Below are 27,961 nucleotides of genomic sequence, written 5' to 3' on the forward strand. Positions count from 1 at the left end.
TGTCGCACGGGTCTACTATTATGGTATTAAAGAAAGCCATTACATAGCCATATTAACTGAGGAAACATGTAAATTCAAGAGAATTGAATTAGGAGACCAGTTCAGGAGTGGGGTGCACTACATTGTCGGGCACCATGTCCTTCGCTGCCAATGCCTCCCTGTGTAGGAAGCAGTAGTTCCACGCCGCACTCGGTGCTCTCTCCAGGATCCGCTTCAATACCCCGAAGTGCTTTCCCGTCATGGCAGCTGCCCCATCAGTTGTCACACTGACGCACCCGTCCCAGGCCAGTCCCACGGAGCCCAGGTGCATATCCATTGTGTTAAAGACAGCCTCTGCAGTGGTGGAGGTGGGCAAATCAGCACTAAAAAGGAACAGCTCCTCGAAGTTACTATCCCAGACGTGTCTGACATAGACCATTAGAATTGTATGGTGAGCCACACCTGTTGATTCATCAAGCTGCGTGTCCTCATGTCCTCATGTCCTGGATTCTCCTCCTCATGGTGTCATTGGATAGGGGTATAGTTTTAAGTTTGTTGGCGGGTTGACTCTCCCGATATTTCAGTGCACATATCAATCGCAGCAGGGAGCACGAGATCCTCTGCGCTGGTGTGGGCTTTTTTTTGCACTTAGCAATGCGCTGGGCCACAAGGCATGATGCGCAAAGTGTCTTTTCTTGAATGGTGAATATGTTCTTCAATGAATCTTGTGAGGACACCAGATATTGACATTTTCTTAAAAATAAAAAAAAGTCAGCTTGTCTTATCTTTGTGACTTGGATGCTTGGTGTCCAGATGCCTTTTCAGTTTGGAGGGTTTCATGCTCTCATTAGCTAAGAGCTCGTTGCATAGGACGTCTCCACTCACCCTGCCTGTCTTCAATATATGTAAAACCATAATTGATGAAGTCGGGGTGGTATTTTCTCTTCTTGACAGGGACAGGGTTGTCTGCCTTGCTGTTGACATTGGAAGCAGCAGTAGATGAAGAGGGAGCTGCACGTTTTAAAAACGTGTCCATGATTTTACTCTGACAGCTAGCCTACATGAGTTAAATGACAGTTAACTATCCACATGTATAATGCCTGCAGAACACATCTGCATTACTTAGCTGTCATAAGAAGATCTGTATTATCTGATTGCTCGTGTCACATTTAAAACAAAAAAATGTTGCAGAGTGACAATTTCATTGGATCAGTGTGTGTGTGTGTGTGTGTGTGTGTGTGTGTGTGTGGAAGGGGGGGGTCAGTGAGTGTGTGCAGCGCGAAAACCCTCCAAGTTCGAACGTAGCTAGCTTTTTCAACACTGCTGACGCGCTGCACGTGTAAAGTCAGCAACAATAAGCGGTGAGGCCATATCTTTCAAAATAAAAGTTTCAGTGTGGCGGTTACCTTTCAAAATAATTTTGTATTACATTTTTTATATTCTTGCAAAAGTCCCACCCCCCCAGTTGAGAATCCCTGATTTAGCAGACGCTTTTATCCAAAGTCACAGAGTCATGCATTAGACCGCTGTGCCACTTGGAAGCCCAAAGGCACTGCATCTCAGCGCAAGAGGGGACACTAAAGTCCCTGGTTCGAATCCAGGCTGAATCTCATCCAGCTGTAGGGTGGTGCACAATTGGCCCAGCGTCGTCCGGGGTAGGCCGTCATTGTAAATAAGAATTTGTTCTTAAACTGACTTGCCTAGTTAAATAAAAAAATGCATGCATACATTTGACATACAGGTGGTCCCGGGAATTGAACACACTATCCTGGCGTTGTAAGTGCTGTACTCTACTAACTGAGCTAGAGAACTACAGTTTTTGCATGGAAACTGGAATGCACATGAAATACATATTTCATATATTCCAAAACCCTTTACATTTCAATCATATATCATAAGCGTGCACTAAGTACAGAAAGCCTATGGCTCTCCACTATGGTGGTTGATAATGTGATATTCAGATTGATCAGAGAGCTCTTAACCACTTCTCACATCTACTCATTACTACAGCTCTCCATTCCCCTGCACATCCCTCCATTCCATTACCTTGACCCTTCACAATGGTCCTGCTTCATTATCATAGCCAGATCCTATCTCTCTCACACACACACACACACACACACACACACACACACACACACACACACACACACACACACACACACACACACACGCACACACACAACCTGGGGATCACCCAGAGGTAACCAACCAGAAGACTAGTGGTGCTCATGATCATTACTCATCCATCATTTATCATAATGTATGAAGATAACAGCAAATGGACCATCAGAGACCTCCCTTTATCTAGCCATAATGGTGACCAAAGGAATGAAGATGATCGTAATGCCATTTTGGGTGGAAATACAGTCGAGTTAAATGACTTACTGAGGCGGGGAGTCTGGATACATCACATTGACTTGTGATAAAGTCTCCACGTAGGAGTCAAAGTCAAACACTGGAGGGAACTCCTCGACACACGTCGACCTCAGCTCCCCGATGGAGCCGCCGTACGAAAAGCCATCCGGAGCTGTGGAAAGGCAGGGCAGTCTAATACAACACTAACGAACACAATAGCTTTTTTTTCTCCTCAGTGAACTACAGCACACAGTCAGGATTGTAAACATGCTCTGTGTTCAGTTCAACTGAATATATCTCATGGTTTAGGGATCCTACATTGAACTGAGTAAGCAGTAAATACAGTAAATACAGTAAATATTTCTTTTTGCAGTCTATCTCTCTCATCTGCACTGTTTTTACACCGGAGCAGTCAGAATCTTTTATGAAACATAAAGCTAAGGGCATGTGGCTACTTGAAGATAGAGGGGCTGTGATTGAAGCCAGTGCGATACAATCTGGGTATATCAGTCTTTGGCCAGGCAGAGGGGGAATGGGGCCGCGTCCTCACACAAAGGATGCTCTTTGAGCTTTTTGTGCTGTCTCTGTGTGAACTGACAATGGGACCCGGTCCATGGGGCCAAGTGGCCTTCTACAGACGTGGCTTTGGCTGTGTGTGTGTGTGTGTGATTCAGTTTGGCGCAATATTTTGTTATTTTCCCATTCCGTTATCAAACCCACAGGCAGAGTGTGGTCCCTTTACATGAGGTTTCAGGAGAAGAGCACTGGTTGGTTTAAATGCCAGCTCTGGAGAATGCCAAATGTGGCATATTAATGCCATGTGGGTGAAATGTGTTCATTGGAAGACTAAACTGAATATCTTCTATCGGTTCAGCTCTGGGAAAAGGAGCATAGACAATTCATGGCCATACATTTTGTCCCAGGGATTTGTAAATAAGACCTATGAAACAGCTTGTAACTGAAAACTGATAAACTAAAGCTTATGAATGAACGGGCCACTAACACACCTACTGGCCTCATCGATGGACAACTCTCTGTAACTCACCATAGCTGGCCCGCAGGTGGGGGTTGCGCAGACGGCTGTCTTTGCGCAGGCTGCCCACGATGATGGTAACGCAGGACAGGAAGAGCACCAGGCCGATGACGATGCCAGCCACCACCAGCGGAGACACCAGCAGGCTGGCCTCGCTGCCCCCATCACGGCAGTCTGGGTACTCATGGACACTGCTCTGGTTCGAGCTCACTGCACAGTTCACAGACCACAAGGTGGGGCACAGCCACAGAAAAGAGAAGGCAGGGAAGAATGGAATACAAGAGGGACAGTGTGGAGAGAAGGAAGAGGGGGGGCGGGAGAGAGGGAGGTGATAGAGAGGGAAGAGTGGTGAGAGGATTAGAGAAAGTGGAGCGAGAAAAAAACACAGGTTAATTATTTTTGTTGGTTGTAAAGCAGAAATTCAAATCCTTTGTGGCAATGCCAATGTTACAGACGTTGCCACCATGACCCTATGGAGAGAAACATGTAAGCTGACATTCCTCATCTTACACATACCTCTCTGTGGACCGCAGGTCAGGAACACTCCCAAGATTTTCATTCCTCAGCGGAGGAATAAATTCTTAAGTCTGCCGTGTTTAATATTTAATCCTCAACCCGTTAGAATTCTTAAATACACGGGGTGGAACTCTTTCATGTCAGCTCAGGGGGCAGAAACCACACTTCAGCCATTAGTGGCTCTTCTCAAATCCCCTTCACCCTTTTCATCAGAACGAGAGAGAAACCAAAATAAGCGCACACAACATAAATCAAATGTACTCAAATAACACCACACAGATAGTGACACAGACAGATTCAATATGGGCAGGCCGGGATAATAAGAGGTGCCGTGTTAACTTTGCCACATTTGGCCTCTGAAAACTTTTTTGGGGGGCATCAACAGGAGACACGAAATCAAATCAATTTATTTATGAGGAGGCCGTTGTCTAAATGCTAATCGTATTAGTCTCTATTCATCTCTTCCCTGCTGAGGAATTCCTGCCATAATTGAGGTTATAAAATATTTGTGTAGATCATAATCAATGTTAATATTTGAATCCACAGTGAGCATTGTGTGTTGATTTGAAGATCTAGCACAGTAGTCTACATCTTCATGCTGTTTATGAAATTATTCAGATCCCTTGATTTTTTCAAAATTTTGTTAGGTTCCAGCTTTATTCTAAAATTGATTAAATAGTTTTTTCCCCCCTCATCAATCTATACACAATGCCCCACAATGACAGAGAAAAAACAGGTTTTTAGAAATGTTTGCTATTTATTAAAAATAAAAAACTGAAATGTCACATTTACATAAGTATTCAAACCCTTTACTCAGTACTTTGTTGAAGCGCCTTTGGTAGCGATTACAGCCTCGAGTCTTCTTGGGTATAATGCTACAAGTTTCTCCCATTCTTCTCTGCAGATCTTCTCAAGCTCTGTCAGGTTGGATGGGGAAAGTTGCTCCACAGCTATTTTCAGGTCTCTTCAGAGTTGTTCAATCTGGTTCAAGTCTGAGCTCTGGCTGGGCCACTCAAGGACATTTAGACACTTGTCCCAAAGCCACTCCTGCGCTGTCTTGACTGTGTGCTTAGTGTTGTTGTCCTATTGGAAGGTGAACCTTTGCCCCCAGTCTGAGGTCCAGAGCTCTCTGGAGCAGGTTTTAGTCAAGGATCTCTGTACTTTACTTTGTTCATCTTTCCCTCGATCCTGACTAGTCTCCCTGTCCCTGCCACTGAAAAATATCCCCACAGGATGATGCTGCTGCCACCACCATGCTTCACTCTAAGAAAATTGCCAGGTTTCCTCCAGATGTGATGCTTGGCGTTCAGGCCCGAATAAATCTTGTTTCTCATGTTCTGAGAGTTTTTAGGGGCCTTTTGGCAAACTCCAAGCAGGCTTTCATGTGCCTTTTACTGAGGAGTGGCTTCCGTCTGGCCACTCTACCATAAAGACCTGATTGGTGGAGTGCTGCAAGTTGTCCTTCTGGATGGTTCTCCCTTCTCCACAGAGGAACTCTGGAGTTCTGTCAGAGTGACCATCGGGTTCTTGGTCACCTCCCTGACCAAGGCCCTTCTCCCCACGACTGCACAGTTTGGCGGCCAGCTCTAGGAAGAGTCTTGGTGTTTCCAACTGTTGGGTTCTGAAAGTATGAAATATACTTATTCATGTCACTGAGGGAGAGAGGGGAATGTATAACGTTTACATTCTGTCCGGATAAGCTATTGTTAGCCATCGGGGATCCAATGGGAGGAAAAAAGACACTGTCTGGTACGAGTCAACATGACAGCCGTGAGTTGGGGAGGAGTGAGTACTTTGAGGCAGAGGTCAGATGAAGTGATGGAGGAACAGATATCACTAAGGTTCTGTCTTGCCACAAAGATGCATTGGCTGTTCAGATATGTAGGAGAATCAGCAAATGAGAAAGGGTTAAATATCAGTGCTTGTGTGAATATGTATTTTATCTTATGCAGCTGTATGACCCAATGGAGAAATAAACTTGGTTTGAGCGTTATTAAGCGCCCGATACATTTTATAAGGTTAATTTAGAACCTAACAGTTGGCGCTGTGAGCAGGGTTAACCACGATTTACAGCTGAACTAGAGATTCCGAATCAGTGAACAGGAGCCGGCACCGGGAAACAAGGTATGCACAGTTCCTACACCTGTTATCACTCATTCTGAAATCTTGGGGAGATGAGAGTCGTAGGTTGAACCAATTATAGGATATGGATCTAGAAAGCCTGAGCTTATGCAGTTGTCCCATTGTATTACGACCGGTCATAGCTTTGTGGTATATGGTAAGTCCCGGGAGGTAAGCCCAAACACGTTGGTACCTGTAGAGGGTAAGTCCTAGGGGATAAATCCTGAGTGGGTTGATTCCTGCTAGTACCATAAAGTATAGGATAAGTCCCGGAAGGTATGCCCGAACAGGTTGGTACCTGTAGAGGGTAAGTCCTAGGGGGTAAATCCCGAGTGGGAAGGTACTATAAGAATAGGGTGAGTCCCGGAAGTTAAGCCCGAGCAGGTTAGTACCTGCAGAGGGTAAGTCCTAGGGGGTAAGACCCGGGTGGGGTTGGTTCCCTGCTAAGCCTGTAATGAGAGGGTGAAGGTCTCAGCCACAGTGGCTGTGAGGCAGTATAGTGCCAGGGGATGGATAACGTGTCTGGAGGAGAGCCTCATCCATGGTTCGAAAAGGAAAAAGACATTCAAACGTTGTTTGAACATGATTTGAGTATATTAGCAGTAGCAATAAGGAGAGAGGTTGGTTTATGCCCTATTTGGGCGGGGAACCGTGACAGATTATGTGCAAATAGGAAGACAATTTTGGTAATGTGTGTTATCAACAACAGTGATATTTGAGGCGTAACACTGAAATAAGACATTAGGTCATCCGTATTCTCCAGTAATACATTTGCAGACGCTATAGTATTGGTTCTGATACAAGGTATTAAGTGCAGTGACAAATTAATAGGCACACATACCCTAACTATTCTCCTGGGGATGTGGGTAGCTCTACCTTGGAAAATAGTTAATAGAAGGTGTGTATTAGAGACAGGAGTGAAGAAATCGAAACACCTTGGACACTGAAAAAAGTGCATGAGCATTCTACCAATTCGGCTCGATTATGGGAAAACTTGAGCAAACTGGATACAATTGGTCAGCATTTCCCGGCTAACGGAAAATTCAAATCTAGTAGAGAATTCAGGGAGGCAATTGTGACTTGGCACATTGACATAAAACCAGAATCAAAAGTTCAATATACCAGCATTTGGTATCAGCATTCTATCAACAAAAAATACAAACCGATTAGCCCGGAATTAGTAGATGTACTCAGCTGCAGAAAGACTGGGTACATTGATAGAAGTTGTACGTCGGCTTTGATGGCAGGTTTGAAACCTGTCATCAAAACGGCAATTGCGGGGGGTGGTGGACCAGCATTCTCACTGGGATGAAATAGTACAAGCGGCATGGAGAGAGGAAGCTAATTCCGTTTACTCCGCAGATGTACGAGTGGTTAATGCTGCCCCAGTGGAAGTCGTTAACTGCGGTCTCATTGGCCAAGGTAGGACAAAGAAACATAGAGGAAAGGGTAGCGAGCCTGCGCTAAGGCACAGGGGGCTAGCTCCCTGTTTTAGATGTGGGGCTATTGGTCATTGGAAGAATGAGTATAGAGTGGTAATGGAGACTACTGCACCTGCTGCATTCGGGGGGGATGCTGCAATTCAAGCATTTGCATCTTTGTCAAAACAACAGCAGCAAACACTCCTGAAAGTAGTGGGGTTAGATCAATAATGGTTCAAGGAAATGACGTTTTCTATGTGAAGGAAGGACTGATGAGATCACGTCTTACACAACTTTTTAATAGATGCCAGGGATCAAATATTGCAGATTCCTTATGATGAAAAATTGGCTAAATTGCCGCAGGAAAAAAACATTTTGGGTTGAAGAATCTATGCGAAATGGGAATGGATTCTGAAGAGGTAACAAATCAAATGATCTGGACATATACACTCCTTGCAAACTTAGAAAACCTTGGGGGGTTTTTAGTCTCGTGTGAGACATTTTATGTTGTTTTATTTATGAAACAGATTTACATTTTATGTCGCCTTATTCTGAAATAGATTTATAGAATGGACGAAAAGGGAGGAGGGGTCACGAGAAATTAGCATTGGGGTTACCAAACCTAAAATGAACTTTTTTAGTTCATGCCATGTGGGTTCATGAACACGAAGAGCGTTGTGGTGCGGTGGTTATGGAGAATCATGGGGAAAAGAGACAAGGGAATCGCTAGACTCGGTGGCGAGATAATGTCGCAGTGTCTAAGGGTAGTACATGCCAAGTAAGGGATACATAAACAATGGGGGTGGATTAAAACAAACGGTTAATGGTTGGAGTGAGGACAGTGGATTTACCATTATCATGTTTCGCTTGTAATTAATACTTTTGGATTGCTGATTAAGATGTAGCATAGCGAATGCTAAAAAAAAATTACACTGTCTTTTCCAGGAGAGGAGGGGTTTTCATTATCTCTCTTTGGAATGTTTCCAGAGACTGTGGTCTTGGGGAGAGCAGTTAGTGAAATTCGGCATTTTTATTAGTATAAAAGTATGCAAAGGGGCCCCCTCTGGTGAGGCCTGATCAATCTCAGTAGAGATGATCGAGACGGGTGGGATTTTAATTATAATATGAAGGAGGGACATTAGTCTCTAGTCTATTTGACCATTACCTTATACCTTATGGGATACCATTATTTCCTTATGGAGTAATCAAGAATTGTAATTATAAGTTGATTGGTTATTCTAATTTGTTTATTATTGAGTTAACATGCAGTGTTTTTGAATCACAATGTGAATCATGTGTTCAACGGGTAAATGACCAGTTCCCTGGGGCCCTGGTTCTTTGGTTAAATACACTAAAGAATTTTGTTCCGTCTTCACATAGAAGGGAAAATATATGTTAATGAGGGTTGACGGTTCCTCCAAAAGGATTTCATTTTGGTCTTTGTTTCGATACAAATTTCACCAGATTGGGTCTGCCGGATTGTTGGTATTTCCCCCATGGGTTAGAGTTCTAACTCCCTGATCTGGTAACTCTTCGGAGAGGTCGCCAGTAAAATAAGGGAGTATGAACCAAGTTTGAAAATGGTTTCAACAGTAACAGTATGTTGTTTAGCTCTTTGACATTTGTCTTAGAGATAATGGTATTACGAAAACTGAGAATGTAATAATTAATCAAACGGTGAACGGATGGTCTGGATATCCGGATTCAGAAGTGTCTTAAACTGTTGTTTTGCTCCGTCTTCTCTCAAGTAATGGCAAGGGTGACGTCAAATGGTGTCTTAATGCATGGAAGGGATCATTTGACCACGAACAGTGTGTGAACCTCAAAAACCTCCCTAGCCAGCTGAACAATAAGCGACAAATACGTTCAATACGACCGTGACTTTTAACACTCATATCTGTGACCTGAGTCCGAGCCATCAACCTGGGTACAGGAGGAGTGCGTCATGAGTCCTGAGACCGCGCATGTGGCGTGAACATGGAGAGAAATCACGTTCAAACGTCTCTCATGCTCGTGGAGTACTGGTGGGAAAAATGGACCAGACCGAATGGTGGTGTCGGCACAGGTGAGAGACTTGTGTATTGGAATTTTTAAAACTTTATGTGGATATTGATATAGGGCCATTATCAAAGGCCATTAAGTTGAGTTACATACGTGCCGTTGGGAAGATGAACTTTAACACTACCTGAAGAGGAACCCATAAAGACACGCTAGAAAGATAAGTGCTGGGAGAAGAGGGGGGGGGGGGTCAACCGTGCCCGTAATTGTTTAGTTGGGGTGTCAGGTTAATTGAGGAGGAATACACTGCGACATTCCTAGTAATTTGGACTAAGAATGCATTGAGATACCGATCTTTCATCACCATGCCACTCGTAACAGGTAAACAGGGACAAATGGGGGTTGTAATGAGAAGAGTTATTACCGGCAATCAAAGGTCCCGTTTGAAAATGTACATTCTAACCGTGATGATGTGTGCTAGGTTGAAAAGCTTGAATTAGAGTGATAGACTCTAAGTAAAGCACTAAGGACTGTCATTCTAAATTTGGCTTGGATAATTTATAAAATGTTTTAATTATGATTCGGATAAAGCGAGAGAGCGCGCTACTCTCAAACTGTGAGGGGTGGGTGCACGGCTCTAACTTATTGGGTCTAGGGAGGGTTTTTCTCTTTAGAAATTTTAACTTTAAGTGTCCTCCGAGAGGGAGGTTATTAGAGAACTCACTGGATTGTCACGCCCTGATCTGTTTCACCTGTCCCTGTAATTGTCTCCACCCCCTCCAGGTGTCGCTTATTTTCCCCAGTGTGTTTATCCCTGTGTTTCCTGTCTCTCTGTGCCAGTTCGTCTTGTATGTTTTCCAAGTCAACCAGCGGTTGTCCCGTTCTCCTGCTTTTTGCATTTCTCCTTTTTCTAGTCCTCCCGGTTTTGACCCTTGCCTTTTTTCTGGACATTGTACCCGCCTGCCTACCTTGACCACGAGCCTGTCTGCCACTCTGTACCTCATGGACTCTGATCTGGTTTAGACTGTTTGCCTGTCCACGGCCATTCTCTAGCCTACCCCTTTGGATTATCAAACAATGTAAGACTCCAACCATCTGCCTCCATTGTATGCATCTGGGTCTTGCCTTGTGTCCATGATAGGATGATAACTTGAGTCAACCATGAAGGGGATTTTGTTTTACAATGTCTTTTATAATCCTAATGTTGAAGCATATCAATACATGTGGATTGCTGGATGATACGGTACAATAAATTGCATACAAGGCTCATAGTCTGTGTCTTGCGTTGACACCCAAGGATGAAAATGAAGGAGACGGGCATGGAGACTAGCATCCCATGGGCATAGAACAGAACGGATGGATGGTTCTTTCCACCGTCTTAGTCGCATCAAGAGTGGTGAGAAATTATTAAACATGCATTTCCCCTCTTCCTTGTTCAAGTCAATCTGTTTTTAGGTGTTGTGGAACACAAGAGTGATCATTGTTCATTGTTGGAGATCTGTGGGGGCTCATAAATTAAGGTTGGGGTGATGATAGCTTGTAGGAGAAGGAGACAGTTAACTGTGCACAATATAGAGTATTATGACGTTACATACTCACCCAGATCATGGTGAGAGTAGCAGAGATAAGTGTCGGCACATTACTGTCAACCTTCAAGAAACCTGTGACTCAAAGTTTTGTTAGGTTGCGTACCATTCCAACGTCATATCTTCCCCATTTCTAACAGCCAGCAAACACTTGACATATCTCCCAGAAGACTGGGACCGATCTAACCTGAGCACAAGAGAGTATTATCCACAGTTCTAAACTGTAGCAGAACACAGAAGGTCATTGGAGACGGGTGGCAAGGGGCCGGGTATGAGTATATGAAAGTGGTCAGTACCTAGATCTATCTGTGTACCACACACAGTAGAAGAGCAGGAGACAGATTCCCGTAGCTATTCTCACAGCAGTTGGTGAAGGGACAGTGCCTGAAGGATCAGTAATAGTAGCGAAGGAGGCTATAGTAACAGCATGGAACTGGACTACGGTGCAAACGAGGGGTATTGTGAAGTATGCAGTGTTGGCAGTAGCAGGGGTTACTTTAGTAGCATTGTTGGGATATCATCTTCTGAGGGCCTTGATGTTGAAATGTATTCACAGTGCTGAGTGACCTCCAAGATGAGGTAAAGGTTAAGGCCACTGCATGTGTATATCGGGTGGCTATAGAGGAAGAAGGAGATGGGGAGCAAAGTGAGAATGACATGGCTTGGGAACACCTCTCAGAGCCTGTGGTCTGACGGCGAAGACTGGGTGAAAGCACAAGGTTTTTTTTAGGGTCTTCATTTTTGCCAAATCCAGTAGAAGAGAACCCTGAAGGCATAGGCAGGTGAAGAGAGAGTAGGACTTGTCATGCTATCAAACGTTGTTGTTTCTTTGCATATAATATTGTGCATAGTTTAACACATTTATTAATACTGTTATGTATTGTGTTTCTTTTTGCTTTTCAAGTCTTGTGCTATCACTCTCTTAGGAACCGGAAGGAGAACGTTTGAATGGAAGAAGTCAACAGCTCGAGTGGACATGTTGTTATCAGTGTTCTATGAGAGATGGAAATAAGAGTGTGTATGGTGTGATTATAGAACAGAGGCCATAAGTCTCTGTGAATGTTAATCATGTTTCATTTTTTTGTTTGTGTTTTTATTATCATTGTTTGTTCATTTTTAAGTCATTTCCAAGTTTATGTAAGTTGAACAGTAGGAAGCTAATGTTTCAAGAGGAGGGATTGTTGGGTTCTAAAAAACTATGAAATATACTTATTCATGTCACTGAGGGAGAGAGGGGAATATGTAATGTTTACATCCGGTCCAGATATGTTATTGTTAGCCATCAGGGATCCTATGGGAGGAAAAAAGACAGTCTGGTACGAGTCAACATGACAGCCGTGAGTTGGGGAGGAGCGAGCACTTTGAGGCAGAGGTCAGGTCAGATGAAGTGAGGAAGAACAAATATCACTAAGGTTCTGTCTAGTAACATAGATGCATTGGCTGTTCAGATGTGTATGAGGAGAATCAGCAAAGGAGAAAGGGTTAAATATCAGTGCTTGTGTGAATATGTATTTTATCTTATGCAGCTGTATGACCCAATGGGGAAATAAACTTGGTTTGAGCTTTTTTTAAGCGTCTGGGATATTTTATATGTCTCATTTTAAAACCTAACAATTTTCAATTTAAGAATGATGGAGGCCACCGTTCTTGGGGACCTTCAATGCTGCATACATATATATATTTTTGGTACCCTTCTCCAGATCTGTGCCTCGACACAATCCTGTTTCGGAGCTCTACGGACAATTCCTTCGTCCTCATGGCCTGGTTTTTGCTCTGACGTGCACTGTCAACTGTGTGTGGTGTGTGCCTTTACAAATCATGTCCAATCAATTTAATTTACCACAGGTAAATCAAGTTGGAGAAACATCTCAAGGATGATCAATGGAAACAGGATTCACCTGAGCTCAATTTCAACTCTGATAGCAAATGGTCTGAATACTCCTATAGATAAGGTATTTCTGTTACATTTTTAATACATTTTCAAAAACCTGTTTTTCCGTTGTCATTATGGGGTATTATGTGTAGATTGAGTGTTATTTAATCAATTTTAAAATAAGGCTGTGACGTAACAAAATGTGGAAAACGTCAAGGGGTCTGAATACTTTCCGAAGGCACTGTACTGTAGCTGCCCAACCAGCAAATACAGAACATTCCCACAACATATTCCCAATACCTTCTAGTTTGGGTTTTTATCTAACATTAGGATGCTAACATCCCAAAAACATTCAAATAATGTTTGATATCAATGTTTTTATATTTTAAATGAAATATCCTTGGAATGTTCTAACACCTGTAACAGCCACCACAGAACATTACCGTAAGGTTCTTATTAGGTTTACAGGTAATGTAGTAACATTTGTTCTGGGAATGTTCTACCAACATCGGGTGAATGTTTTATACAGACATTGTATAATCATCAACACATCTGCACAGTTTTTGTGTTCTAACTTTTGGGGAAACCTATTGAATGTTCTCCGAACGCTCACAGAACCAATTATTTTTGGTTTGCTGGGCATCCTGATTGGCTAGCGGGCACGTTGACATCACGGCCACGATGGCGTCAAAACAAGGGACTACTTGCTGCACCTCTCCTGTTACTTTGGGAGTGAACAAGCTATGCTTACTGGTAATGCATATACAATGTATGTGGTGTGTATGTGGCGTGTGTAAACAAAGTCCAGTCTTCCATTAATACTGATCTGGAACAAGTCCGAGGTCGGTGTTAATGCAGAGAGAGGTCTGAAGGCAATAAAGGGCCATATATCACAGTGTAGGTTAATGGGATTATTCTGCAGGGCAACTCATTATGGTTGTATATGATTCACTGGACTGCTTACACAATGCTTTTGCGGGACTCTGTCCCCCGAGCTGGTGCTTTATAAAGATTGATTTCATCTAAAAGAAGGCAGCGGGGGAAAATAAATGAGCAGAGAGTAGAGACATCAAAATCAATCACTAGATCTAGTGATGAATTGAAACAGCACACCCTTGAATAATAACTGTATCATTTGATATATCTGATTGAGAGCGAGAGGGTGCGAGAGAGATACAGTTGAAGTTGGAAGTTTACATACCTTAGCCAAATACATTTAAACTCAGTTGTTCACAATCCCTGACATTTAATCCTAGTAAAAATGCCCTGTCTTACTTAGGTCAGTTAGGATCACCACTTCATTTTAAGAATGTGAAATGTCAGAATAATAGTAGGATGAATGACTTATTTCAGCTTTTATCTCTTTCATCACATTCCCAGTGGGTCAGAAGTTAACATACACTCAATTAGTATTTGATAGCATTGCCTTTAAATTGTTTAACTTTGGTCAAATGTTTCAGGTAGCCTTCCACAAGCTTTCCACAATAAGATGGGTGAATTTTGGCCCATTCCTCCTGACAGAGCTGGTGTAACTGAGTCAGGTTTGTAGGTCTCCTTGCTCGCACACGCTTTTTCAGTTCTGCCCACAAATTTCCTATAGGATTGAGGTCAGGGCTTTGTAATGGCCAATCCAATACCTTGATCTTGTTGTCCTTAAGCCATTTTGCCAGAACTTTGGAAGTATGCTTGGGGTCATTGTCCATTTGGAAGACCCATTTGCAACAAGCTTTAACTTCCTGACTGATGTCTTGAGGTGATGCTTCAATATATCCACATAATTCTCCTGCCTCATGATGCCATCTAATTTGTGAAGTACACCAGTCCCTCCTGTAGCAAAGCACCCCCACAACATGATGCTGCCACCCCCGTGCTTCACGGTTGGGATGGTTTTCTTCGGCTTGCAAGCCTCCCCCTTTTTCCTCCAAACATAACGATGGTCATTATAGCCAAACAGTTATTTTTTTTGTTTCATCAGACCAGAGGACATTTCTCAAAAAAGTACGATCTTTGTCCCCATGTGCAGTTGCAAACCGTAGTCTGGCTGTTTTATGGCAGTTTTGGAGCAGTGGCTTCTTCCTTGCTAAGCGGCCTTTCAGATTATGTCAATATAGGACTAGTTTTACTGTGGATATAGATACGTTTGTACCTGTTTCCTCCAGCATCTTCACAAGGGACTTTGCTGTTCTGGGATTGATTTGCACTTTTCGCACCAAATTTCTAGGAGACAGAACGTGTCTCCTTCCTGAGCGGTGTGACGGCTGTATGATCTCATGGTGTTTATACTTGCGTACTATTGCGTCCATATTGTACAGATGAACGTGGTACCTTCAGGCGTTTGGAAATTGCTCCCAATGATGAACCAGACTTGTGGAGGTCTACAATTTTTTTTCTGGGATCTTGGCTGATTTCTTTTGATTTTCCCATGATGTCAAGCAAAGAGGCACTGAGTTTGAAGGTATGCCTTGAAATAGGTCCACAGGTACACCTCCAATTGACTCAAATGATGTCAATTAGCCCATCAGATGCTTTTAAAGCCATTACATAATTTTCGAGAATTTTCCAAGCTGTTTAAGGGCACAGTCAACTTAGTGTATGTAAACTTCTGACCCACTGGAATTGTGATACAGTGAATTATAAGTGAAATAATCTGTCTGTAAATAATTGTTGGAAAAAATACTTGTCATGCACAAGGTAGATCTCCTAACCGACTTGCCAAAACTATACAGTTGAAGATGGAAGTTTACATACACTTAGGTTGGAGTCATTAAAACTTGTTTTTCAACCATTCCACAAATATCTTGTTAACAAACTATTGTTTTGGCAAGTTGGTTAGGACATTTACTTTGTTCATGACACAAGCAATTTTTACAACAATTGTTTACAAACAGATTATTTAACTTATAATTTCACAATGATTATGTCAATGTTGTTGATCTCCCTACCACAGCCACTAGCCTCTAACGGTTTTAAAGACACCATTAGCCTCATGGTGAAATTCCTGAGCGGTTTCCTTCCTCTCTGGAAACTGAGTTAGGAAGTATCTTTGAAGTGACAGGATGTATCGATATACTATCCAAAGTGGAATGAATAAAAACTTCAACATCCTCAAAGGGATATTCAATGTCTGCTTTTTACATTTTTACCCATCTACCAATAGGTGTCCTTCTTTGCGAGGCATTAGAAAACCTCTGGTCTTTGTGGTTGAATCTGTTTGAAATTCACTGCTCGACTGAAGGATCTTACAGATAGTTGTATGTGTGTGGGGTACAGAGACAAGGTAGTCATTAAAGAATCATGTTAAACACCATGCAACATATTATGTGACTTGTTAAGCAATTTTTTTTACTCCTGAACTTCTTTTGGCTTGCCATAACAAACGGGTTGAATACTTATTGACAAGACATTTCAGCATTACATTTTCAATTAATCTTTAAGAATTTTGAAAAACATTCCACTAGGACATTATGGGGTATTGTGTGTAGTGACACAATATCTAAATTGAATCAGTTTTAAATTCCGGCTGTAGCACAATAAAATGTGGAAAAAGTCAAAGGGTATGAATACCTCATGCACAAAGTAGATGTCCTAACCAACTTGCCAAAACTATAGTTTGTTAACAAGACATTTGTGGAGTGGTTGAAAAACGAGTTTTAATGACTCCAACCTAACCGTAGGTAAACTTCCAACTTCAACTGTATATACAGCCTGATATTTCTGAAAGCGTCAAGTCAAAGCCTCACTCTGAAAAGAAGACAACTCTTGTTGTGTATCAAGCATCTGGGCATGGTTAGCATCATTCTTAATTTAGCGTGATTCTTCACTGTCCAAAACAGAGATGCTAATTAGCCTTTGCTCTGTCATTAAGAGGCCTTTTAGAAACATCATTAGAGCAGATTTCCGCTATTGCACTCACAATCTCACATACTGGAGAGGGCCATGACTGTGCCAAATAGTTAAGTGTCAGATTATAGTTTGTTGTTTAATTAATACACCTGCTAAACTCCTAGTCGACACTATGCACCTACCAATTGGTACTAGTGATTAGTAGTCCTGATACAGTATGTGCTGTATTTCAGCAGTATGGGCTCAGTCCTACTATCCTGGAAGTGATGCATTGTGTAGTGCTGTGCCTGTAAAGACATCACTGAGAGCACCAGCAGCAGCAGAGCGCCACATGGCCAGGTCTCCAGGGCCCAGTGCTGTAGCCAATGCACCATGGATGCCTTGGGTCATCCAGCTGGCTGTGCTTCACATTGGGAGACACGTGTCTGGGACGTCATATTGCTCATGTGCATGATACAGGATGTGCTGTGGAGGCTTCTCCAGAGAATGCCTTAGGTGAAGCTGGGTTTGTGTGTATGTGTGTGTGAGAGTGAGTGAGCGAGAGTGAGCGAGAGCAAGAAAGGAAGCAAGAAAGTGAGCAAGTGTGTACGTGTACGTGCGCGTCTGCTGTTTAGCTGAGTGAATGGCATATCGTCAAGGCCTGGGTCTATGGAGCACTTTGATTGTGTTTGATTGCTGCTCCTCCATGCCGCAGTAAATCGTGCTGACCTTCTCCAAACCTGCCCTTGGGCCCGTGACACAGGACCTCACAGAGAGCGCACAGTCTGCCCGCTCGATGCAGAGGGTCACACCAGTCCAGAACACCAGGACTGCGTGCTGTATATAATCAATGTACCCTCGCTCCCTCACTCTCTTAAACTCAATTTGGCATATCTAGGTCAAATTGAGACACAGATAACACATTTTTAGGACTTTCTCGATCACTACCGTTTCATCTTCATTTCTTTGACTTTGCATTGGTGTTGAACACGCCATTCCCTCTCCATTCTCGTTCTCATCCACCCTCCCTTTCTCACACAGGACTCATCCCAGTTTTGCACCACGGATTACAATAATTATAGCCCACGTTTAGTCCAAATGTTCTCTCCTCGTGCTCAGATAATACTGCTAACGGTGGTAGTCTGTTCCCTTGGTGCCCCTTTTGTGTTTATATGACATCTGTGTACTCCCTGGTCAAGATTCATAAGATTAGAAAGCATTTCTCACTGTCTTTATGTTCGCTCCCGTAAGACTCCTATCCTGCCACCCCCTGGCCTGTCTTTCCCGTTGAACATTAAACAGAACCATCGATAAACCTCCCTGTGATTTAAATTCACAATATCATTCCGTTCCTCCTCGAGTGCTTTACAATCCAGACGAAGCCAAGTGGTACGCCCACACACTATATATTTCTCAGAGGACTTTGCTGTTCTCAAACAGTGGAACTGTCCACTGTAACGTGGTATCAACCTCAATATGATATAACTCCGGAAATATGAACGGTGGTGCGTGAGTGTGAGAGACAGGGGGAGAGAGAGAGAGAGAGAGAGAGAGAGAGTGAGAGTGAGAGTGTGTGAGGAGAGGGGGGCGCACAGGGAGCGAGAGAGAGCGGGAGGGGTGATTGTTATAAATTGTGTATGTGTGATGTTTGTGCGCCCTATGGGGTTAGCAGGCCCCAGCTGGAGAGAGAGTGGGAGAAGAAAACCGAGCGAGGGCATCTTTTCTGGCATATTATTCTGGTTAGACAGAGGAACTCAAGAGGCTTTACTCTCAGGAGATGCTAGAAAAAAGAGGAGTTGAACAGCATCGCTGCTAGGAGCGTAATATAAAACAGTGGGATACGAACCGAACAATATTAAATGACACACAACCAGCATCTCTATCTCTCTCAGAGGAGAGATCGGATAACACAAACAAACAAGTCTCTGAAAATCTTATGAAGTTAATTTTTTTCTCAAATGACAGATTTAAGATATAATAACCGTGTAAATTCAGTGGGATTTTTTAAAATGTCTTAACACAGAAGACGAACCATAGCTAATTAACACATCTTCAGCACCAACCCAAGCAGGTGCTGATAATGTTCAACACATGGCACGTCGCTGTGAGGAAGTGTTTTGCCAATTTTTTGTTGTAAATTCTTCACAAGCCAATTCACCCTTTTAAACATATTTATCACATATCACATTGGAATGTACAACCTTGTGAGGAAAAGTCCACTGCAGTTCTTCATGTTCAATAAGTCGACACTGAGCTGATTGAGTGGGACATGACAAACATACAGTACTGTAATAACAGCGGAAGTTATTCAGTACACACAGCTCCCGTATGACCTCAATACAAGATAATCACTCTTATGCCCATGTTGTCCTGACATGTACGGTACATACCAAGGCCCCATCCAGTGCGTCAAGTGGCCGCACGCTTGTGAAACCTTTCTGGATCTAAGGTGACTATTATGATATTGATAGATGATGACAGGGTCTGCTTTAAATAGTCTATGGGACTCTATATAAGCTAGAGGGAGCACAACATTGAGACATCAGCCTGACGCAAAGAGAATGTCTGGATGTGTTATGGTTAACTGTACTGAGGATGACTGCGCTATGAATATGTATAAGGGGCATCCATTACTGAGTACATTGTGCAGGTGAGGAGAAGATGAAGGCTGTTGCGTTTACATTGTGTATTACCCAGTATGAGAGGTACACGGTTATGTGGATAGCCCTATAAGGACTCCTCTCCCTGCATCCAATGATAACAGGCCTCCCTGACATCGAGGGCATTCTCTCAAGGGGACAAGGAAAACAAATGTCACCTTGCATGCCTCTAGAAGATTCACCTGTTGTAAGCCAGAGAAGAGCAGAGATATTTTGCAGATGGATGATTTCTGCTCTGACCTCAAGGATATCTATATTCATTTATTTCAATTCTGAAATATTACAATATTAAAAAGAAGAAAAGATCCAGCTCTACATCCATCCTCTAACAATATGTACTGTTTTTTACGAATGAAAAGGACTATGAGTGTTCTTGATTGACTTGGATTCCATATTAGATGTCCTTATTACAAATCAGCAATCCATAGACTTCAACAACAACAACATCTCAACTTCATGTCCAAAGATGAAGGTATCCCTTGAGCAGGACATAAACAACTCTGGGACTGGAAGACAGGCTGATATCCCAGGCCAGAACACTGACTACCACTAGATGGCAGTTCCATGTCTTACTGAGGACATGTCCGGCGGACAAAGCCTTCACACCTCCTACAAGCAACACAGAATCCACCATGGGACTCCCATTCCCACAGATTTGTCACTTGCATTAATAGGTGACACAACTCTTTGCTTATTTCCCCGAGTGTGCCCCATGTGGCACGGGTAGGTTTGCAAAGATTGTGGTAGTTTACCAAAGCTACCTGGACCGTCAAACATTTCGGTAATTTACAGAAAATCTATCGTGGCTTTTGGTGATTTATACTTTAATAACTTTTTCAAATGTATTCATATATAGTAAAAAAAAAAATATCCGTCTCGTCCATGAGTTTCTAGTAGATAGACCGTATGGTTCAAGAGAAAATAGCTTAACCAATGAAAAAAAAATCTGATCAACAATGGCGTTATTTCAATGAACTCTGAAACTCTTTCAACTATTGACACTACTGCCACTAGTTTGAAGGCAAAATAGTGACAACAAACTGACATAGTAAAGTAAAAAAAAGTGTGTGAAAAAAATATAAAAGGATATTTCATGCTGAAAACCTTGACGGTTTATATTTAGGATGATGTTTTACAGCTCTGTCAGTCAATAAAAAAAAATCTACTTCATTATTTCATACATTCGATATGTGATAAGGCCACACAGACGGCCAGAGATCATTACAGACACCTGTACAAATCGGAAGTCCCCAAAAGAGTCACTGAAGTCGTGCGATAGATTACACATAATCCTTGAAAGACACCACAATTCTGGAAGTTTACTGGTAAACTTTGAAAGTTTGCAGTAATATACCTTCCCTTTGCAACCCTCAGTAAGGGGATAACAGAAGCGACAGGCAGGGACACATCCACAATTTCCCTCTTCTGTTAACAAGAAAACATGTCAGATGTCCACAGCGCTTACCAAAAGACTGCAACATATGAGAAGAAGAGGAGGAGAAGAAAAGAGAGCCAATTAAAGAAGAGTGAGAGAAGCTTTTCTCCTCTCAGCACAAATGTGTTCCTTCAATTCCATGAGGGGGGTGAGGGGAAGTCTTACGAAGACAGACACTGGGAAGGAAATGGCCCTGTACGACGAGTCTGGGGGGATGGACAGCACTGTGTGGAAAAGCACCGTGGACTTTTAGAAATGCTTTTGCCCCGCAATCCATTCTTCTAACGTAAGGTAGAGCCTGCTCCGTTGAGCAGAAACCGATCATAGCCACACTACAAAGCACACACGTTGCAGTGAGTAGCTCGCCCTTCAACAAGCCGCCATGTAGTCTACTTGCAAAAACGAACAATAGTAAAGGGAGTGCCACTGGTACACCTTGGAAGTGTTGCTAAGTGGCACCGGGGATAACTGGAATCACAATACAGGTGTACTGGTAACATTCCATGCCCTTTTTTGAAAAGTACAAACTAGACCAAAGACATAGCAGTTCACTCATGGTGTATTTCCATTAAGGATTTTAGCCAAAAGACTCAGACTTTTCTGTTTCCATCTATGTGGGCCGGCAGCCGTGTCTCACTGGGCCATGGCTCTGGCGGACCTGCTCTCACTTGGGGCCAAAGCCAGGCCCCTGGTACTTTCCCGCTGGCATTTACTTAACAATGGAGGAACTGTGAACTTTAACATCTTCTCACAAAGCAACTGTTTTGATGATGCAGAGGTTGTTGATTCTGCTCTTCACAACTCCTACCGTCAGCTCTAGCTATGGAAACACATTATCCCTAGTATAACATAATAGGGCTGGTATTGCCAGGGACCACGACAATACGATATTATCACGAAACTTAAGTGACGATACGATATATATTGCGATTTGACACTATGATTTGATTGGGATTCGATGTTCCAAATATATTCCTCACCATAGGTCTGCTGCAGATGGACGAGGGAGAGACTTGGGAAAACAAGTTTTGATAAGTCATGGAGTGTCGACAACAAATTGGCTCCCTATTTAAAAAGAAGATGAAGAACGCGCTGTGAAGGACAAATACTCGAGTTTTGGTGCAGACAACTAGCACAAAAATAACATTGCAATATTGTCAAAACGACACGATAAGACCATCTCCAAACATGTAACTGTACCAATTCAATTCCCTCCCCATCGCCACAACATCAGGGTGTATGACCAGTGTAACTCTGGTGTTACAGTCGAAAGCAGCATCCTGGATGCTTCTCCCCACAAAAGTGTTTTGTCTTCAGGATGTGGTTTGTTTTGTCTTCAGGATGTGGTTCTGTTGATGACAAAGGAAGGGCTGTACGCGTGGTACTGCCTCTGTCTCTCTGGTCTGTTGGCGCGTTATCTGCAGCAGATCAGTTCAGTCGGCAGGCGCTAAGCCGAGCGGCTTCCGGTTGTATTGAGCAAACGTCGGGTCTGATTCCGGGCCCTTGGCTGAGGTAGTCATTAAGCAGTCATGTCGAATCACCAGTGGAGTGAGGGAGGATGTCCGGATCCCAGGCCTGACACGAAGCCTCTCGCTCCTCTACCACTCACCTACTGCCAGACCAGGCAGCCAGGAGGTGGGTATGATACTCACACAGGGGCTCATGGGTAATTTATGAGCAAGGCACTGCAGGCTTTGACACATGAAAGCAGGAATTCAGGAGCCTGTAAGAGGTTGAGGCTCACACTGGAGATGTTTGCTGATACCTGAGCTGACACAGCAGTTTGGGGTGTGTCTGATAGGATCACTCTTTCTACTAGGTGGAATCGCACACATCTTCCCAAACTCCTGGACATATAACACCCTCCACACTGTGCTCTTCTCAATTTGCATCAACAACATAGCTCCGGCAGTAGGAAACTCTCTCATCCATTTATATGCAGATGATACAGTCTTATACTCAGCTGGCCCCTCCCTGGATTTTGTGTTAAATGCTCTACAAAGAATCTTTCTTAGTGTCCAACAAGCTTTCTTTGCCCTTAACCTTGTTCTGGACACCTCCAAAACAAAGATCATGTGGTTTGGGAAGAAGAATGCCCCTCTCCCCACCGGTGTGATTACTACCTCTGAGGGTTTAGAGCTTGAGGTAGTCACCTCATACAAGTACTTGGGAGTATGGCTAGACGGTACACTGTCCTTCTCTCAGCAAATATCAAAGCTGCAGGCTAAAGTTAAATCTAGACTTGGTTTCCTCTATTGTAATCGCCCCTCCTTCACCCCAGCTGCCAAACTAACCCTGATTCAGATGACCATCCTACCCATGCTAGATTACGGAGACATCATTTATAGATCAGCAGGTAAGGGTGCTCCCGAGCGGCTAGATGTTCTTTACCATTTGGCCAACAGATTTGCCACCAATGCTCCTTATAGGACACATCACTGCACTCTATACTCCTCTGTAAACTGGTCATCTCTGTATACCAGTCACAAGACCTACTGGTTGATGCTTATCTATAAAACCCTCTTAGGCCTCACTCCCCCCTATGTGAGATTCCTAATACAGCCCTCATCCTCCACATACAACACCCGTTCTGCCAGTCACATTCTGTTAAAGGTCCCCAAAGCACACACATCCCTGTGTCGCTACTCTTTTCAGTTTGCTGCAGCTGGCGACTGGAACGAGCTGCAAAAACACTCAAACTGGACAGTTTATCTCTTATCTCTTCATTCAAAGACTCAATCATGGACACTCTTACTGACAGTTGTGGCTGCTTTGCGTGATGTATTGTTGTCTCTACCGTCTTGTCCTTTGTGCTGTTGTCTGTGTCCAATAATGTTTGCACCTTGTTTTGTGCTGCTACCAAGTTGTCCTGCTGCCATGTTGTGTTGCTGCCGTGCTGTGTTGTCATGTTGTGGTATTCGGTCTCTCTTTATGTAGTGTTGTGGTGTCTCTCTTGTTGTGATGTGGGTTTTGTCCTAAATCTTTATTTTGTCCCCGCAGGAGGCCTTTTGCCTTTTGGTAGGCCATCATTGTAAATAAGAATTTGTTCTTAACTGACTTGCCTAGTTAAATAGAGGTTCAATTCTTATTACCAGATAATGTATCTACAGCAGAAAGCACACTCACAGTTCAGTTCACAAAAGCACACACTAACTCTCATATTCACATACAGATGTTGGATCTTAATTTGACCAGTTTCGTCACAGGAGTAAAATAATCCTGCAGGAGGATTTGATTATTCTCAAAAAAGTAAAAACATTCTAACCTTCTATTTTCATAGGCTACAATAGGCTACAGTTTAGGTGCAGCCTACACCTGCATTACAGGTACACTTCTATGTCGTAGACCAATATCTACCGTGTGTTATTATTAAGCTACACTGAACAAAAATATAAACGCAACATGTAAAGTGTTGGTCGCATGTTGATGAGCTGAAATAAAAGACACCAGAAATGTTCCATATGCACAAAAAGCTTATTTCTCTCAAATTCTGTGCACATATTTGTTTACGTCCCTGTTAGTGAGCATTTACCTTTTGCCAAGATAATCCATCCATCTGAGAGGTGTAGCATATCAAGAACCTGATTAAACAGCATTATCAATACACAGGTGTACCTTGTGCTGGGTCAATAAAAGGCCACTCTAAAATGTGCAGTTTTGTCACACAACATAATGCCACAGATGTCTGAAGTTTTGAGGGAGCATACATTTGGCATGCTAACTGCAGGAATGTCCACCAGAGATGTTGTCAGAGAATATAATGTTCATTTCTCTACAATTAGCCGCCTCCGACGTCATTTTAGAGAATTTGACAGTACGTCCAACCGGCCTCGCAACCGCAGACCACGTGTACGGTGTAATTTGGGTGAGCAGTTTGCTGATGTCAACGTTGTGAACAGAGTGCCCTATGGTGGCGGTGGGGTTATGGTATGGGAAGGCGTAAGTTATGGACAGAGAATACAATTACATTTTATCGATGGCAATTTGAATGCACAGAGACACCTTGACGAGATCCTGAGGCCCATTGTCGTGCCATTCATCCGCCGCCATCCCCTCATTTTTCAGCATGATAATGCACGGCCTCATGTCACAAGGATCTGTACACAATTCCTGGAAGCTGAAAATGTCCCAGTTCTTCCATGGCATGCATACTCACCAGACATGTCACCCATTGAGCATGTTTGGGATGCTCTGGATCAACATGTATGAGAGCATGTTCCAGATCCCTCCAATATCCAGCAACTTCACAGAGCTATTGAAGAGGAATGGGACAAGATTCTGGTTACACCAGATACTGACTGGTTTTCTGATCCACGACCCTAACTTATTTTTAAGGCATCTGTGACCAACAGATGCATATCTGTATTCCCAGCCATGTGAAATCCATAGATTAGGTCCTAATGAATATATTTCAATTAACTGATTTCGATATATGAGCAGTAACTCAGTAAAATCTTTGAAATTGTTGCGTTTATACTTTTGTTCAGAATATATAAAACTACGGTTGTTGATGCATACGGTTGAATTTCAGATACATTTTAGTACATTTGAATGTCGCAGTAGTAGGACCTACAGCAGTAGGGCATTTATTCTGTCTGGTGCGTTTGAGTGAGTGAGAAAGAAAGAGAACTGCTGGTTTTCTGTGAATATATTTATCACGAGGCTCATTTCAATTTGAAGGAAAACACTCAGCCACAACAGAGTGATCAAATGAAGATACTATATCTGTACTACACCTGTTTATACGTACTATAGTAAGAACATACCACACATACTAGCCAAGCCATGCCAGGCCCATATAACAGCTTCTGTGTGTGATAATATCTTATAATTTCACCCGTTGCCTGCATGTTACTAGCGGGTGGTAAGAAGTCATTCTCACACCCTGTGGTAGACAGACTCTGTTGGCTGGCTGGCTGATGGATGGGTTATAATGGATCTGATCGTCGCAGTCATGTTCCCTCCTTTCACATTCAGTGTTGAAAGGAGCCTACAGGGCTAAGATGCCACTGTTGCTCCCTGACTGTGACTTGGGATGGGACTGCTGTTTTCTGGGCAGTCTGTCAGCCATGCAGCCATCTCCACAGCAACCCTCCCAAATCAATTTCGCATGAGACTGATTCAGCGGCTCAAGGTCATCCTGCAGCACAGCCATCAGAATCAGGCTGGAGTCTGGATGACACGACAGCTGCTGACCAGGCCAGGGCACACTGTGACTGCACAGAGCAACAGCTCCACAGGGACCAATACTAAGAACACACACTCTCCCACGCTCTCTCTCTCTCTTTCTCCCTCTCCCTATCCCCCTCCTTCACACTCTCTTCCTCATCTCTCTCCCTCCCCATCTCTCTCTCTCTCTTTCTCCCCAATATCTCTCTCTCTCTCTCTCTCTCTCTCTCTCTCTCTCTCTCTCTCTATTTCTAATATTTATCTTGCTCACACACAAATTCAACCAAATAGGACCCACAGACAAACAGTACACAAAAACAGAGCTATGAAGAAAGAGGAACAAACCCACGTGTACCCAGCTCTCTTATCGTCAGCTCCTTGATTCAATGTGACAAAGACAGCCAACCACAGTGTGCTTTATGTTTTACACAATACATGGTGTGACCCATTTCCTGCCTACTGTATGGTCTTGGCTGTTTATCTGGCTGTAAGACAAGTCATCAGAGATCTGATTCTAAAACCCAGAGGCTGGTGTAAAAAGAGGGCAAGCAGTCCTCAGTCTCTTCCACAACGGCACTGTCACACCTTCAATCACTACGATATCGCAACCACAGGAGCCTGGTGGCACCTTAATTGAGTAGGATGGGTAGAAAGGAATGGCTGGAAGGGATGGCTGGAAAGGAATCAATGGAATGGTATTGAACACATTAAACACATGGTTTCCATGTGTTTGATAACATTACATTCACTTCATTCCAGCCATTATTATGAACCGTCCTCCCCTCAGCAGCCTCCTGTGATCCCAACTGATATGCATGAATGAGATAGATAGCAGTGGCCCCTATTTTGCAAAGACACACAAACTATTCAGCTTATTCTATTGAGACAGTTCATTGAGGTTACAAGTGATACAAAACAGTAACATCTGTATGTTGCAATAAATGAACTGTATCTGTCTCAGAGATGCAACCTAATACTGTATCTGGGCACAATGCCTTTTAGCAGACAGTGTTACTATCACAGCCTCCTTCACAGCATAACACCGCCACAATATTATACATGAAGGGAAGTTGGATATGATTGGATGTGGGTCACAGAGCCGTGGAGGGGGAATGAATATCTGGGTCAAACTGGATCACAGAGGCTTAAGTCTCTGTGCATTCTGGCTCACCTATTAATACACCACAGAAGGGATGGCACAGATAATCATTATTATACCAGTGTTCTTCCACATCCAACCGTACTCATTTACCAGGAGGTTTGTTGTTGCTGTTGATGTGTATTTTGTGCGTGCATGCGTGCGTATGTGTGTGATGTCGCGGCATCACCATAGACTCACTATTCTAGATCCATTAACCCAATCCCATCATTCATCATCACTGCAACAGAATTAGAGTCAGAGGAATTAGGTTTTGCATATTTCACATTAAATACATGATGAATCCTAAAATAGATATTTTTTGCTCATCTGCCTGGCAGCAGTTTGAAATGACTCAAAATCCCTACCCCATTTCTGCTGGACTGGACACTTTCAGAAGAGTGGTGTTTGAAAAGGGGAAAATCCCCCTTTACAGACAATACTTTTTTGAGCACTGAGCAAAGGAAACAGTAGAGGCATGTAGATCTGCCAATGATTCACCAATCTAGATTCTAACGGTGTTGAAAATAAAGCGTCTGACCATTCCCTTGAGGCTGCCATGGTGAAAACAAGAAAATTAAATGTGATTAGTTTATCTCCCGTTGAGGTGGAAGTGTGACAGTGCTCCTATCCCAGAAGTCCAGACACCATCAGCCTGGATTAATGGGGTTAGGTATGAATGAGTCATTTCCTGTACTAATCTAGGACCAAACCTGACTGGGACTGTCTGTCCCTCTTGCCACAGTAACAGCACAGGACAGGCAGCATGAAACAACAGCTACAGGAAATGATTCTAACTCAAAGTAGCGGAAGAGCCAGGTCATATCATAAAATGGAAGACTTCAATTCAGA

General features: G+C 43.1%; 1 protein-coding gene across 2 annotated transcripts in view; it reads right to left on the bottom strand.

Moving 5' to 3' along the window:
• LOC139384752 (protein BEAN1-like) overlaps nt 1-27,961 on the bottom strand; it is a 52,596-nt gene that overhangs the window by 15,202 nt on the left and 9,433 nt on the right. Inside the window, exons 2-4 of one of the 2 annotated variants that reach the window (XM_071129620.1) lie at nt 3,887-4,088; nt 3,383-3,580; nt 2,368-2,509 (exon numbers count right to left, since the gene is read on the bottom strand). In XM_071129620.1, the coding sequence (XP_070985721.1) occupies nt 2,368-2,509; nt 3,383-3,580; nt 3,887-3,929 (383 nt within the window). In that variant the 5' untranslated portion in view covers nt 3,930-4,088. The remainder of the gene's footprint in view (nt 1-2,367; nt 2,510-3,382; nt 3,581-3,886; nt 4,089-27,961) is intronic. The other variant, XM_071129619.1, reaches the window with a different exon arrangement.

Source organism: Oncorhynchus clarkii, chromosome 26, assembly GCF_045791955.1.
Source record: "Oncorhynchus clarkii lewisi isolate Uvic-CL-2024 chromosome 26, UVic_Ocla_1.0, whole genome shotgun sequence".
Lineage (NCBI taxonomy): Eukaryota > Metazoa > Chordata > Actinopteri > Salmoniformes > Salmonidae > Oncorhynchus > Oncorhynchus clarkii.